Source organism: Chelonoidis abingdonii, chromosome 2 (genome assembly GCF_003597395.2).
Source record: "Chelonoidis abingdonii isolate Lonesome George chromosome 2, CheloAbing_2.0, whole genome shotgun sequence".
Taxonomy (NCBI): Eukaryota; Metazoa; Chordata; order Testudines; family Testudinidae; genus Chelonoidis; species Chelonoidis abingdonii.
Window position 1 is genome coordinate 83,329,096 of NC_133770.1, and position 17,263 is coordinate 83,346,358.

The following is a 17,263-nucleotide window of genomic DNA, read 5'->3' on the forward strand; positions in this document are numbered from 1 at the left end:
CAGCAGCAAAGAGTCCTGTGGCACCTTATAGACTAACAGATGTACCGGAGCATGAGCTTTCATGGGTGAATACCCACTTCGTTGGATGCATGTCAGATCCAGACTAACACGGCTACCCCTCTGATATAATGATACAGTGCACTCATGAGACACTGACCCAGAGTTTTTCCAGGTTATGGCCAAATTGCATGTAAATGGCATACAACTGATTATGAATATTAATGAAATGTTCAGTGACTACTTTATAAACCCTAATGCAAGTTTAATAGTAAGCTATGGGACGTTTTTCTATTTTACATAAATAAGACCTGCACTTTGTACTTTTACCTTCTTCACTGCTTTTAACAGCTATATTGCTCTGGTTCTCTCTTATTTTGTAACTGCACAGTGATTAGTTGGCTCCTATTTGGACCTCATGTTGTCTCACAGTTACCACTGATGTGGATTCTCCCATGTGAGACAATTCCTGAGGAATATCTTGCAACTTGGGGTACGTCTACACTGCAATTAAAAACTCATGGCTTGCCCATGCTCATGGTCTTACAAGGCACAGGCTAAGGGGCTGTTTAACTGCAGTGTAGACTTTCTGGCTGGGGCAGGAGGCTCCAGGACCCTGTGAGGTGGGAGGGTTCCACAGCGAACGTGTGCAGTGCAATTAAACAGCCCCTTAGCTCAAGCCCCCTAGCCCGAGTGAGCTGACACAGGCTGGCCACAAGTGTCTAATTACAATGTAGACATATGTCCCTTTTCCCACAATAACCCTTATTAATGTATCCATTGTGAGACCTATTTCCTACTTCCCAGGGGACACTGATTTTAACTAATTTAGAAAAGGAGTTAAAACAAAGCTGGGAGCAACAGCAGGTGACATAGTCTATGTGAGAACATAGCTATTGCATACAGACATGCAGAAAATCAGTAGGACGGACTGAACAGCCATGTTGACTATTATTAACATAATTTTCAGCTGTACATTCACGTGCCAGTTAAGATTTACAGACATATACTCACATAGTTAAACTGATTTCCTCCTTCCTGAACAGTTATTTGCTCAGCATAGTGTTGATGGGGGTCTCTCTTTTGTGGAAGCTCAAACCAAGTTGGTTGCAGGTCCCCCATCTGTTGCTGTAGCTTGGTTATTCTTTTCCTCGGGTTTTCATTTGATTATTTGAGGTCACACCATTGTAACTCCATCATCTCTATGACACTTTCCCATTCAGCAGATTGCAGATGTTACTTTGGTCCTTTGTTTTTTCATTTGAAAGTCTGTGTGCTTTGTGGCCTCCTTTGCCCAGGCATACACTCAATTTACAAGAAATTGAATTTGCAGGTTTAAAATGACGTCTCCTGAACCCATCTCCATCTCCTTTTTGTGACGGTTCTTATCTGTCATTGTGTCACAGGGTCTTCGCACTGCTAGAGGCGTCTCCTTCTGACTGTCCTGGGAATTAGCTCTGCCAGGCTTGCACTCTCCCTCTGGCGGTGTCCTCCTGTGTCCTGTCTTGGTCTGTAGCCCCCACAGATAAATCCCAGATCTGCAGTCTCTTCTGGTCAGGTCACTAAGGTCCTTCCCTTTTGAGGAATTCACAGTTCTCCCTAATCTGCTGTCTGTCTAGTGTTCCAGCACCCTTGCCATTCCCCAGTGGCTGGTAAGGGAATCCAGACGCATGCTCTACATTGGGTTTCAGCCCAGGGACCCTACGACAAGCAGCCAAGATCTCTGCATGGTCTGATCCCTTGTTGCTGTTTCCCTTAGGGTTGCCAGCCTACCATCTCTCTCCACTCAGGGACTAACTGCAGCATACTTCCCTGCCTTCCTGTAACCACCTTGCTGCTCACTCGACCTAGGCTTTATACTGACCCCAGCTTGTTCCTGCCCAGCTGAGCCTCCTTCTAATTAGTGGCATGTTCCCTGGCTCCTCCTTCAGGTGCACCCCATGAAGTTAATAGGCCTGCCTGGCCACCTTTACTCTTTTCAACCCTGTATAGGGTGGACACCCCATCACACATTGCTTAAGTCCCATGAGGCCAATTCCTTACCACCACAAGGGTAGCTCTTGCTACTGCATTTGAGACTTCCTATGTGCCCTGAGTTGCGATATTCAGTGTAAGTCCACAACTTTATTATGAGTGTTTGCTTGTATGGTTTTCAAGAGGAGTGTGCAAACAACGATTTTGCCTAGCTAGGAAATCACTCCAGGATGGTGTGTCTGTCTTTCCTACAGCACCTCTGACCCCTTTGAGAGTCAGGTAATCTGTTACTGAGTGGTAACAGACGTACTATGTTGCCAATATGCTGGTCAGACTGGCACCACCATCAAAATCTGCAGGCTGATTATTTCTGCTGGAAAAGGAGAAGAACTTCATGCTGCCAATTATAATGTACTATCACCATGAGACATCTTGTCAAGGAATTGCAGCCAGCAGAGTAACACAGTAGCCTCTCAGGTAAGCATGCCTTTTGTGATGCATTTTGCTGTTTGCCAATGCACTGCACACTTTGGGCTGGATCCAGTGCTCATAGAAGCCAATGGAAGTACTCTCACTGACTTCAGTGGATAGTGAATCAGACCTTTGGTTTGTGCTCTATACAACTGAATCCTAATGGCACTGTCACAATTTGTCCTTCCTCCATCTGCGTGGGGTACAATGCAATGATACTATGCTGAGAAGAAATCTGCTGTGTAGGCTTTGAGGCTTTGGCTTCACAAGGTGTGTTCCTCCTAGACTGCACCTGATTTAAACCAGTGCAGAATCATTAGGTAGTTTTGTGTTTATCATCATCTCAGGAACATCGTTTGGTTACTCTCCACACCACTTTACACAAGCAACACAGAATTTGGACTGCTGTCTCTTTGTTCTCAGATGTCACTCCTCTCCAGGTATCTTTCTGACTCTATTATCCTCCCTGCAGATTTTATTTTCTTATGCTCACCTCTTCTAGCCTCAATATCAATCTAGTCCTCACTCTTTTCACATGGGTACCACTTCTTTCTAACATGGATATTTTCTTGCATTCCATTCCTTGCACTGATGACAGTCCCTTGGACACACAAAATTTCCACAACTTAGAGCATTACTAAGACCATTATTTTCAGCAACACTGTCAGCTTAATCTCATCCTCTGAAAGCATCAGCACCAGCCCCAACGTTAAAGTGAATCTTCCAAATGTTGGTTCTGTGATATCAGACCTTAAAAAGTTTTTAATGGTTCCAAAATATTTCTCTCAAATATTCCTCAAAACCTAATCTGAACCTGGAAAGATAAGGCAGAGACATCCTCATGTCAACCTCATAAAAAAAAGGTGTGTGTGTAAATGCCATTACATTATTTTTGATGTAACATCATTAATTTTGAACTGACTCTTAGAATTGTGTATGTAATGAGGTACTATCTTGAGCAGAAAGCCATCAGAATGAAACAAGTTGAGGGAACTATTTTCCCCAAAGATAAACCATCTCACCAACAGCAATACGTTGTGCCATATAAACCATGGAAATTAGAAAGATTCACCTGTACACCTACTTTATATTCCGGTGGTATCCTGGCTCCAAAACCAAAGGCTGGGAACATTTTATCACTGAAAATAAAATAAAAAAGTTTTTTTTTTCACCAAGAAATGTACATTGTTCCACTAAATATTTATTCCTTCATATTGGTCCATGAAAAAGGTGACAAAGCAGAAGAGCCCAGAAAAGGCTGCTAGATCATACATGTCATTTGGCCACCATTGTTTATGTTTGCAAGAAATGTCACCCTTTACTCTCATATTTAGATTCCTGTTTGTATTTATCAGAGCATCCTGAAACACAGACATTACTAGATTCCTGACACTTTTCTCTGAGACAGACTGTTATACTCTATATTCTGACATGCCGTTTGGTTTTCTTTTCCGATTATGTCCTGTTATTTGATATGCCTACTGTAATGGGTTGCTGATCAAGGTCCTGATCCTGGAAAGATTTAAGAATGTGGTTAACCTTATGCACTACAAATAGCCCCATTGATTCTACTGGTACTATTCACCATGTATACTGTTAGTAAATCTTTGCTGGACGGAGTCTACAACTTCTCAGATGCTCCCAACTCTAGCAATTCCTCCCTTATTTCTACAGCTGGTGGCTGCCTGCCTTTTGCTGGTCATTGTTGCCACGCGTAATGAACTGCTAGTTATTGCTCTCTCTTTCTCTCCTCCCTGCCTCCGATCCAGATCCAGCAGGATACCTCCATGAAGCATAGCACACTGAAATAAATTTAGCATAACATAAAAATGCACTTCCCCATCACACAGCCCATACCTAATAGAAAGAAAAATGGAGATTCCATCATGTGAGACCAATTGAAAAAACCCCAGAATAAATCAGTAATGACTATATTTAAGACTAGTAGGAATATCTGTTTCATAGCGGAAACAGCACAACCTCTATGATGGAGAGAAAGTATAAATGAAAGAGGTTTGTGACAAGAGAAATGGGAGACAGGAAGCAGAGAGGGGGAAGAGAAAAGAGAAGTAAGACAGTGTATTGTGAAGTGCAGAAAGAGACAGGGGAGGAGTGTCAGGTGAAAAAGCTAATGTTTTTGGAGATTGAGACTAACTGGAGGAGTAAAATTGTCTTGGAGCATCCCAGAATGGGGAAACAGACACAGAGCACGGTAAGTGTAGTCCTATTCTGTTTTCTGCCCCGTGTTTGAGGGTAGCTTGGGTTCCTTCCAGTATTTTAGAAACAAATTTCATATAGGTAAGATCTATAACATAGTTCTTCCAGATAAGAAGAGACAAAATCACCCTCCTCACAATGACATAGTCTAGTGAAGGGAGGATTGTGTAATTAAAGGTGTTTTGATTTGGGTTCATAGAACTGTCCAGATGGGAAGTGTCTTCTAGCAACATTACAAAAGGAGAAATTTCACCTACAGCAAGTTGCAGATTGCATGAGGGTTTCCATCTGTAACCTGACCGGTGCTTACTAAAATCTGTTCAAAGATTTTATTTTACATTAGACGTAGGTTGGGTGATGAGCTGGTATATTTAAAGACATGGTAAATTTGCTTCCAAGTGTTACAGTGAGATACCTCGTTCTTCATTCCAGTTTGATCATCTGGATCAGAGAGATCCTGATTCAGGAGACCAGGAGACTATATGGACACTGATTTCCTTCTTACTTCACAGAGCTCATCTTTGCAGATGCTATAGACCCTTTTCTCTCCATATAGTATATGGAAAATGACAAACTGTGATGACATCTTGCTTTTAGCAAAGCACTTAGGCATCTGCTTAGTCTTAAAAATTCTCTTAAATCCACCCTATTCAGCAAAGCATTTACACACATTTAACTTTAAACAAGGTCTTAAGTCCTAATGAAGTCATTAACACACATGCATCAGTGCTTTGCTGACTTGGATTCAGCTGCCTCTGCATGAAGACTGCACTGACTAGTCAGGAGGGTTCCCCAAGAGGCTGAGTTTCTGTTACTATCTTGGGAACCTCCAAAAATGCACAGTTTGGGGCAGAACTTTTAATTGGCTCTGTGGTCAGTCCTTGACATTATCTAGTGACTAACTCATGACTGCAGACATACTCTCAGAAATATATCAGCACCCACTACACTATATCAGCATCCTGCCTGAAAAGTGCCATGGTATTTCTGGTCAATCATTTGGGAGCAGGAGCAAATTGGAAGTATTTTTTTTTAAAAGCTCTTAGACGCTGGGGACTGCCTGGCTTGGGGGATTGACAATGGGGTGTGGAAATAAGTCACCATGCCCAGATCAATGGTGCCTAACAATGGCTTGGCTGTAGTGAGTAAAAGTTGTTCCCACCTGAGGGCTAAGCTCTTATGAATTGCTGCCTTGCTATGAAATGTACTTGTTGTCTGAATCTGAGGGACTGTAATATTGTGTCCCATATGACAATGAATCATTTGCATGGTAATGAAATATTCATTCCAAGAGATGTCATAACCAAAGGGGGCAGTGCAAATTTATGCCAACCATCTCCTGATTGCCTTCCCTTTGATTAAACACTACTGGAAGTGGAGAAACCCTTTATAACAGATGCAAATTAGAAGTCAACTACCCATTAAGAGGCTAAGAAATAAGAATCAAAGAGACAGCAAAGTGGGAGAAAAATTTTATGTTACATCAATGATTAAACATGGCTGGTTTATCAAATTAAACCCTGTATTGCTGTGATTGAATAGATTTTAAGATTAGAAGGGAGCATTGTGATCATCTAGTCTGGCCTCCTGCATAATACAAGTCATAAAATTTCACCCTGCAATTACTGCATCAAACCCCAAAACTTGTGATGAAACTAGAAAACATCTTTTAGAAAGAAATCTAATTTTGATTTCAGTGATGTCCCTCCACAATAGGTATTTCAATTGTGTACATGCTGCATATCTACATGAAAGGGGAAATGGAATTTATCAAGGTGATAAATGATTATTGCTGAAAAACTTCTCGTCTTTTATATCTCATCACCATCTCATTTCCTTTAATCCTTTCCCCTGCAGCTTTGTGTGCAATATGGAAACTCTGGGCTTGATCCTCAGCTCCATTTCTGCTACTCTGCCCTGCTGAAACGTAGCAGGAGAAAAGCTGCCAAGGGGTCGCTGAGAGCTCCCTTGGCTTCAGAAAAATTCCTTTAGATACAGGGGATGGGTTAGGGCTGGGGAGGAGACATGACAGAGGGCAGCGGGGCATGGCATTCCACCACTGCAGCTGCTGGTAACATAATTTAGAACAAGCCTGAAGCTGCTCTAAGTTATGTCAGGAGTTGTTTTGGCATCTGGACAGTGCAGGATGCGGGCTTCCCCGAGTGTTACTGAGCCCCAAGAATACACCTCTGGCTCTCTCACACATCTTCTTTCAAATGTATTTATCTAAAAAAGAAAAAGAAGAAAAACCATTACAGCAGAGTGTTTGGATAAGAGTGGGCTCTGGTGTAATGATTTTTTCTTTTTCATATAAACACATCTAAAAGAAGACATACAGCCAGAAGTGTACTATTGTTTGTACTCCCTATTCTGTCACAAAGAGCTTTGGGCATACACATGTAAACTGCCAGCCACATCATGACGGACAGCACTGCCAAATACATCAGAGGAGACAGCAAAGGCAGGGAAAGACAGTGGTGCTACCCAAAACCTAAGGCTGACTCTGGAGTGTTAATGATAAATAAATACTACTACTACTTAGAAAACCTTACCTTGGACAAAACCATTCTAAAAAATTACAAAGAAAGAACACCTTGCCAAGTTCACTTCATATTTTTTGCAGTTTTCCAGTCTACAAATAGCAGGAAAAGCTCCTCTGAAACTCAAAGCAAGGCGTAATTTGCAAAATCCTGAATTATTTGACTTCAGGGATGGTAAATATTATAAAAAATACATGTCACCGGGAATAACAGAAAATCAACATGAAGGTCAGCTATGACAAGGATCACACATTTTGGAAACATGTCTTGAGAGTCTGAATTTCACATAGTGAGAATTTTGAGCTCTAATCCATGTAAAGAGGAAACTAGAGAAGCCAGTGACAACTACAAAGCTGTCCTGGTAGGTTAAATCGTTGCCATAATTGTGATGCTTCTTATTTGTGTGCAGAGATATGACTATTGATATTTTATTCTGCTAAACAGATGCATAACACTTACGGATACTATAGACTGACCAAGTAGATCTAGATTAGGTTTAGGTTTGGTCTCGAGTCAGAGGAAAAGTCAGGGTTAAGGCTCAGGTTCAACAGAAATGTTGTTGATAAATATAAGGTAACACACATGGAAAGGAATCACATGAATTACTCAAAAATTGCTGGGTTCTAAACTAACCATTCAGAAAAAAGACTTGAGAATCATTGTAGACAGCTCAATGAAAAAAATCTGCTTAATATACAACAGAGGTTAAAAAAAGAAACAAACAAAAGATAAGGCTGTAGAGAGGACAAAATAAAAAACAATCCTGAAAATATGCTACACCTTCACCCTGAACACAGAATTCAATTCTTGTCACTTTATTAAAAAAAATAATACAGACAAACTAGAAGGAGTTCAGAGACAGGTGACCAAAATGAGAAGAGATATTTAAATGACTTGGACTGTTTAGTTTCGACAAGAGACTAATGAAAGGAAATGAAAGCATTCTGTAAATTTGTGAATGGTAAAGAGAAAGCGAACTACAATATCCAATGAAATTAGATGACAACACAATAAAAACTTATAAAAGGAGTTATATTTTTAAACACCACATCATTAACCTGTGGGACTCCCTTACAAAAGCTATCACTGAAGCCACGGATTAATCATTTATATGGAGAATATCCACAGTTTTATTTAACTGAATAAAACTTACAAAATATAGAAACCTTTATGCTTCAGGACAGAAGTCAAATGCTACCTGAAGGGACATAGGACAAAACTTCTCCCCTGGGTAAGTCACATGAACCCTCATCTGAAACCAGTGGTACTGGCCATTGCTTGAGACATTGGATTAGCTGGACCATTTGTTTGGTGATGCCTTCATTCCTAAATTCATGGAAGTCACTGAGAACTATCTGTGCTCAGGATCTCTGAAAATCAGGCTACTTTTATGAAGTATCTAAATACAAATTTAAGTACCTAATTTTAAGGCATCACATTGGGAAATTTTGCCTTTAACCTGTCTGTGTGTCATGTTAGCGATCTGTAAATTGAGGCTAATACCTATCCAGTTCGTTTGGTTATTATTGGCTTACTTTTATCAATGAAAGTACTTTGGCTGAAATTCAGCAACTTGCACACCTGCTAACTTGAAATACGTGGGTAGTTCCGTTGACTTCAACTTCTTCTAGTTAAGCATGTGCTTAGGAGACCCTTCTAGGAAAATTAGTAATGGGGAAATTAAGTTTAGGTTTTGTAATTACCCATCCACTCCCAGTTTTTATTCAGGCCTAATCTGATGGTATCCAGTTTGCAAATTAATTCCAGTTTTGCAGCTTCATGTTGGAGTCTGTTTTTGAAGTTTTTTCACTGAAGAATTGCCACTTTTAGGTCTGTTATTGAGTGACCAGAGAGACTGAAGTGTTCACCTAAACTTAATTTCCCCATTACTAATTTCTCCCTACTGTTAGTCACACATTCTTGTCAATTGTCAGTAATGGGCCACTCTCTTACCACTTGAAAAGTTATTTTTCCTCTCTTAGTAGCCTGCTGTTAATTGATTTATCTCGTTAGACTGATCTCACACTTGGTAAAGCAACCCCCATCCTTTCATGTATTTATACCTGCTCCTGTATTTTTCACTTCATGCATCTGATGAAGTGGGCTCTAGCCCATGAAAGCTTATGCCCAAATAAATTTGTTAGTCTCTAAGGTGCCACAAGGGCTCCCCGTTGTTTGAACTCTCTCTGTTACAGTAAATTTTCCCATGATAATATCAAATATTGTTCTCACTTAAACAGACAACTCAAATTGCCAAATTAAAGGCTGAATGCCTATTACACATTTAATTTTTTAAAAAACCAATAAAAAGAGCAAAAAGGCAAAAGAGAGAACCATCATTAAACTCTATTAAAACTGTAATCTTTTATGTTTAGGGCATGACTTGGAAGAAAATGAGCTGAATTAAGTATTTTATCCCTAAATCATATGAGTGAATCATGTTCCTGAGTGTATTGTTAAGTACTTATCTCAGAAGGTCTTGATGCCAATAAATATGGAATCACAACAGCTTACAAGGTATTAGCTGTAGTGCCAAAGAAAATACAGCAACCATTTGAAATACTTTAACATTTCCAGTTCTTCATCACAATTGGCGTTAGGATACCCAGGGCTGATCTGCATGATCTGACAGGGCCAAATAATGATGACATGGGTTTGGGTCAGGTTGGGTCCAATTGCTCCAAGCATCTGCAGCTGGTGGCAGGAACATGTAGCCTTCTTCACCTCTCATGGTCCTGCACAGGAGCTGGGCACAATTCAGAGATTTCCCTACACTCCCCCTGAATTTCCCTCCCACCCCCCTCCCCAGTTTTGTGAAATAATTATGTGCCAATTTAGTGACTGGAAATTTGAATTAAAATTGAAACATTAATACACAGTTTAAAAGCACATCAGCGTATGATAAAAACGTGTATCTGAAAAAGTATAATAGATTTGAAAAGTATGAACATAGACTAGCTTCCTTATACAGCTGTTGTTTTTTATGACAATGTCAGTGCGTTCATTTTGGTGATGTTGGCCAACCTAATCATTTCAAATGATGATTTGTAAGCAAAGTCTAAATGAGCTCTCCCTGACAGCTAGTGATGAGCTAGGGCTGGGGAGACAGGCTTCAGGACCAGATTGTATTTACACTGACACCTAATTTACCCAGGTATCCAGCAAACAGAGGTGTGTTGCCCAAGTGATAGATTTTGGCTGGGGTTGGGTTACAAATCACTTGAATGCAGAGGGGAGGAGGAGGGAATGACACGTTGTTGTTCTTATTGTTTGAGTAAAGGGCAGTAGAACTGTACTTAGCCTGTGCTGACCAAGGGCATCAAGAGAGAGGGTGGGGATCTGTCCCTCTCCATTGTTTAAAGACAGAGCTGATTGGGCTCCATAGATAGTCTTTTGTTCTGCTAAGTGACCACTGAAGCTGAAATCACTGATAACCAGGTCTAAGTGCTTAGTCCTGCTGTGGTGACAGTATTTCTGTGGAAGAGATGGCCCAGGCTGCACTAGCAGCGAGGTTCCCCCACTGAGAGCTCAGCTGAAATCGCTGAGAGCTGGGTAGAACCTCAAGAGACCAACTCGCAGAGGTCACATGGCAGGTGGCAGCAGAAGGTGACTGCGCAGGGCCATTGGCAACAGAGTGGTGGAGTGAACGGTGGCACAACAAACAACAGTGGCCAGAGCAAACAGTGAGCAGCTGGAGAAAAGAGCAAGGTGCCTTCTTGCTCCTCACCTGGGAGGTGTACTCACATGAAAGCACCTCTGAACTGTGAATCTCCACTGACCAAGGACAATATCGGTCAGTGGGGTGCGGTGGAGGGAAAAGTGAGGGGCATGTTAAATAAACATTTGTTTGTTGGACTGCATTTTAGTGACTTTGCTCCAGAGTGCTAGATTTGTGACTGGGAATAGAAATTATATAAATATGTTTCCTAGTAGGCCAAGATTTTTAAAATGCATTATTTGCTAAGGTTGTTATCTCACATCGTTGCTATCTTGGGAGGTCATTATGTTGGAAAGTTTCTGTACTAAACATTTTTATTATTATAATTAATTTTTACATAAGAATGGTCACATTGGGTCAGACCAATGTTCCATATAGCCCAGTATCCTATCTTCCAACAGTGGTCAAGGCCAGGTGCTTCAGAGGGAATTAACAGAACAGGTAATCATCAAGTGATCCATCCCCTGTTGCCCATTCCCAGCTTCTGGCAAACAGGCTAGGGACACTCAGAGCATGATATATTGCATCCCTCCCCATCCTGGCTAATAGCCACAGATGGACCTATTCTCCAGGAATTTATCTAGTTCTTTTTATAATGCTGTTATAGTTTTGGTCTTCACAGCATCCCCTGGCAAAGAGTTCCCTGGGTTGACTTTATGTTGTTGTGAAAAATACTTCCTTTTGTTTTTTTAAATCCTGCTGCCTATTAATGTCATTGGGTGACTGCTAGTTCTTGTGTTATGTGAAGGACTGAATAATATTTCCTTATTCACTTTCTTCACACTAGTCAAGATTTTATAGACCTCTATCATATCCCCCCTTAGTCATCTCTTTTCTAAGCTGAAAATTCCCAGTCATTTTAATCTCTCCTCCTGTTTCATACCCCTAATCATTTTAGTTGCCCATCTCTTGTACCTTTTCCAATTCCAATATATCTTTTTTGGGATGGAGTGATCAGATCTGCACACAGTATTCAAGGTGTGCACATACCATAGATTTATATAGAGGCAACATGATATTTTCTGTCGTATTATTTATCCCTTTCTTAATGATTCCCAACATTCTGTTTGCTTTTTTGACTGCCACTGCACATTAAGTGGATGTTTTCAGAGAACTGTCCACAATGACTCCAAGATCTCTTTCTTGACTGTTAACAGTTAATTCAGATGCCATCATTTTGTATATATAGTTGAGATTGTTTTCCAATGTGCATTACTTTGCATTTATCAACACGGAATGTCATCTGCCATTTTGTTGTCCAGTCACCCAGTTTTGTGAGATCCCTTTGTAACTCTTCACAGTCTGCCTGGGACTTAACTATCTTGAATAGTTTTGTATCATCTGCAAATTTTGCCACCTCACTGTTTACCTATTTTTCTAGATCATTTATGAGTATGTTGAACAGTACTGGTCCCAGTACAGACCCCTCAGGGATATCACTATTTATCTCTCTCCATTCTGAAAATTGATAATTTATTCCTACCCTTTGTTTTCCATCTTTTAAACAGTTACTGATCCATGAGAGGACTTCCCTCTTAACCCATGATGGCTTACTTTTCAAAACTCAATTTAAATTAAATTTTAAATTAAAATTTATATTTTTTTAGAAATCTAGACCTGTTTTGTATTTTGGTGTAACTTGAATTATCCTTATGTTAAATTTGCATTATCCTAAGAAAACATTTACTTCATTCATATCTCTTTTATACATCTCATCAGTCCTGACAACCTCCCACCCCATAAATTTGAACACCCCCCCTAATTTCAATTCCTGGGGAAACCACTGGCACAATTGCATCCCTATGCTCCCACAGGGTGGGGAAGAGGTGGGCCATGGCTCAATACTCTGTCTCTGCCAGCCATCAATGCTTCTAGATGTAGGGCTTGAGGGTTGGATGAGGACAAGTGGAGGAGTGTGGCAGCAGGAGCAGTCCCTCTGCACTCAGAGGGATTGTATTCTTCTCCGTGTGGTGCCAAATCACTCCCAGTGCAGGACAATACTTGTTAAGTACAACTGAGCCCCCAGTTTTCAGTAAGTCTTTGGTTAAGCAAACTTCCATTGAGGTTAATGGACCTGAAGATTTGGCCCATAATGCACGGTAGGTTTCCGTGGAGCAGTGGGAATGGGTTGACATTAGTTCTTGTAATATAAAAACTGCTGCGAGGACCTAAAAGTATAATAAACTAAGGCTATTGTTGCACTGTTTGGCTGGACAATGACAGAAATTCTACATGGTCCTGTCATAAATATTCAAAATCTAGACATTAATATTCATGTATCAGCTTTAGTTATAGTTGTATTTGAAATGCAACAAATTACAAAATGTTTCTTAGTCATCTTTGGGGAGCTGGAATCTGCTGAATAATATAAATTTATAAAACGGGGCTTCAAGAGCATGAAGGTAATGGCAGTCTCACCTACAAGAAGCATAACTAATGAATAAGGGGAATACAAATTCCCTGAAGCTAGTCACTGAACGACATCTACTAATGAAGTATCTAACAAATGCAGTAGCCTTAAACTTCCCCCAATTATCATTAAAAGAAGATTGAAAAAGCTCTGCAGTGCAAAAATACCAAGTGAATTCTGAAATTCATAGGCTAAGCAAAAAAAGGTGTAAATATCTATTGAAAAGAAGCCTTTGCAAATGAGATGGGAAATGAGTGAAGGGAAATGAAAAGTTATGGTGATAAAATGTAAAAAGACAAGATTGTCGTGCTAGATTATAGCCTAGTAAAATAGCATAATAGGAGAGGTGAGACCAAAATGGCAAACTTCCTTGTTAATTTATAAATAAATTGGCTGTGACCTGATTTATAACTGCAGGTGTAAAATGACCTAATTTAGTAAACATTCTGTGTTGAAGAAATGGGACTGCATTGTTAGCAAGAGTTTGGGGATGCTCCATGAGACCTTGGGAGGGCTCTTACTAATCTTTAAAATATTGCAATTTCCAGACTGCCAGTCAAGTGAGTTCTTAGGAGGATGTATATGGGTCTCTGTAGTTTCTGAAGGGTTAACTCTAAATTGCACTGGAAGATCAACGGAATTGCATAGTAAACTGATACCAAACCCACACTAAGGACAGTTTCACAACCCTTCTGTCTTGCAGGCTTAGAACTCCACCTGTCTTGCAGAGAATATCCTACCCTTCGGGTAAGTTTCACTGAATAACAGTGAGAATCTGTAAATAGGACAAGTGCAGTTTTAACGTTCCAGACTGTACATCATGCTGCACCACATAGCAAAAGCATTGCTACGTATATATTGGGTTTTATCCTTTTCATTGCATCATGATAAGCAGGAGTGGAATTATATTATTTTTAGAGTTTCAGTGATGTGAGTGACATGATATGACTTTTCCCTACAATGTTTTTCATTCATTTTAATTTTGTTTTCTACCAGAACTAAACAGATGGAAAATTCATTGTGTCTGGGAGCTAGGGAAAGTAGGAGCATATTTAGGCATATAAGTTTGTGCAAGAGAGATTTTAAATTTGCTCCTATAAGGGAATGAATTTTCTAGGATGACCAGAAGAGAAGTATTTGTAGTGACCCTTCAGTGACCCAAGAGGACCAAATTCTCTGCTGGTGTAATTCAATTGAAATCACAGTGACATTCAGATTGAAGAAAATAATAAAAACAAACAAATACAGCAAAATCAGAAATAAAACATGTTGATAATTAGGTATTCAACTAGATGCTCTATCCAATATCTAGGGAAAAAACCCTCCCCATAGCTATTGATTTGGAATCCAAAATCAAATTAATTTTACAATATATTTGCCTATTGCTGAAGTCAAATCCTCACCATAGAACTCCTGAATCAACCACATTTCCTATACTGAGAGCATATATTTATTTCTGGACACTTTAAACACATTTTCCTTGGCTTCATCATTTCAGTCAAACAAAAGCCAGCAATCAATGACAGTTGTGTCCACGTGAACAAAACACAAACTACTACTAAGAGGTCTGTGGGATGGAATACTGCATCTTCCTAGGACAAATCTAAGCAATAAAGGGCCAAAAACCACTTTCAGTTATACCTGTGTAACCCCACTGACTCCAAAGTGGTGATAAAGGGTATGGCTACACTTGAAATTTCAAAGCGCTGCCGCGCGAGTGTGGTCGCAGCAGCAGCGCTGGGAGAGAGGTCTCCCAGCACTGCACGTACTCAACATCCTCTACAGCTGTAGCTTGCAGTGCTGCGGCACTGTTTACACTGAGGCTTTACAGCGCTGTATCTTGCAGCGCTCAGGGGGGTGTTTTTTTCACACCTCTGAGCGCGAAACTTGCAGCGCTGTAAAGCGCCACTGTAGCCATGGCCAAATATATGACTGAGCAGGCAATACGGCCCCACGTCTTTCTGCTATGCTATTCTGTGACAACAGGTGTTCACTCTTGTTACAGTAACTGATTAAAATTGCATGAAAAGTACTGGAACATTCTTTTCCTCTGTGAACTGATGGGTTTCCAACCAGGACAAATGCTAGCTAAATCCTAGAATAACTGAGGGGAGCTACAGGGCAGATTATAATATAAATAACTTCTATATATTTGAAAGATGCAGGGAAGAAATTTGCTAGTCTGAAAGCTCCATATACCTTGTAAATAGGAACATGGGGATAATCTACTAGATCATTAAGTTTGTCCCATGCTGGTGGAAGATGCATCAGACACAAAGCTGCTGCAATACTTATTCTTAGCCAAAATGAACTGCCACCCATAAAGATTTATGAAATTACCTAATTTCCACAGTAGATATATCTACTGCATTTGTGTGTTATAAGGATCTGATCTTCAGGTCACTTTCTTTGGAAGGAATCACCTTCAGACAAGTTACATCTACTATTATTTACTTGTTAATGCTGACAGAGTGCTAAGAATCGCACAAGACAAAGTTCTAGCCCTGAGGAGAACAGGCTGAATAGATAGATAACACAGACCAAACTGGAGACCCTCAGAGGAAGTTTCTCTCTTAGACCAACACTTCTATTGTTTTATCCATGGAGAAAGCAGTACATTTTGTTGACATGAGCTAGCATTTGTGAATTTTGAAGAAGAAGTGACTCTGATAAGAAATTTCAAGGAGACCAGCATTGAACAGGGGTGAAGATGAGAGCAGTAAGAAATGGGCAGAAATGGAGTTGAATATGTACCAGAGAAACCATTACAAAGTCAATCTTAACAAATGTTGACCACACAATTATCATAGAGATTTCCTGTTCTAATTACAGAGATACATTGTGATGATGGCAGCCAATAAAGGCTTTGTAATGATGACCACTCCATATATGTGTATGCGTGTGCATGCACAATATGTGATGGCCAAGATCTCGAGGATCTAGTCCAAGGATGATTTAATACAGTATCTAGTATATAATCCAATGACTATTTAAAAATACCATCTGTTCCAATTCAGTTTCTAACCCTGACTCACCATAGCACGTCAGCATATGCTTAAGTCCAGTTAAAGCCAAATGCTTAACGCTAAGCATGTGTTAAAGATTTTGTTTAACTGGGGTGTGTAAAAGTATTGTTTTTATACTTCTTTGTTCACTTTCCATTTTATTAAAGTGGTACAATACATGCTTCAAGAAGTATGAACGTATCCTTTTCCCACAATGGTTTCTAACCTTATTTAGACAGTCTGATTATCTTTTTTGCTTACTAGCCTCCAGAAAGGCTGCCTCTGTAATTAAAGTGATAAACAGATATGTTCAATAATTAACAATATTTTTATTTATTGAGCTGCATGGGTAGATTAATTTTTTAACATAGCTTTAAGTAGTGAATTTATGAAAAAGTAAGTGTTGCACACAGTGAAAACTTACTAATTAAAAGCATCACCCTTTGGCCACAGATTTAAGTAATTAGTATTGTATTAACATTACAACCAAAGCCAGCTTCTGCTCTCCTCCTTGTCTCTGGCATAATTCTTTTCATGTATTTTCTTCAGATAGCTACAGCAAAGGTATTCATTGTATTGCTTCATCCACAGTGCAGGTACAAAATAGCTACAGAATGAGCTGTCTGTTGATTTTAAGATATTGGGATGGGAATGGATTCCGTTTAAAAACTAGATCTTATGAACTAAGCCTAGAAATATTATTTCCCTCCTAAAGGCAGAGCACTTAAGCAAGTGCTTAGCTTCATGAATGGAACTCCAATGGAACTTGCTTAACTTGTGTTTAAGGTTGCATCTATGACAAACTGCAAGGTGCCCTTGGAGAAAAGAGGTGGGCTGGTTCTAGGTCTGAGAAGTTTCATTTTTAGTATTTAGTATTCAGTCAGAGTAGGGGAGTTTGAGTCATCCAGGCATAAAATATTGAGGCAATAAT

General features: G+C 39.9%; 1 protein-coding gene across 2 annotated transcripts in view; it reads right to left on the reverse strand.

Moving 5' to 3' along the window:
* Positions 1-17,263, reverse strand: part of CPNE4 (copine 4) — a 464,843-nt gene that overhangs the window by 24,344 nt on the left and 423,236 nt on the right. For both annotated transcript variants that reach the window (XM_032805885.2, XM_032805883.2), the window contains exon 12: positions 3,527-3,581. In XM_032805885.2, coding sequence (XP_032661776.1) covers positions 3,527-3,581 — 55 coding nt within the window. The remainder of the gene's footprint in view (positions 1-3,526; positions 3,582-17,263) is intronic.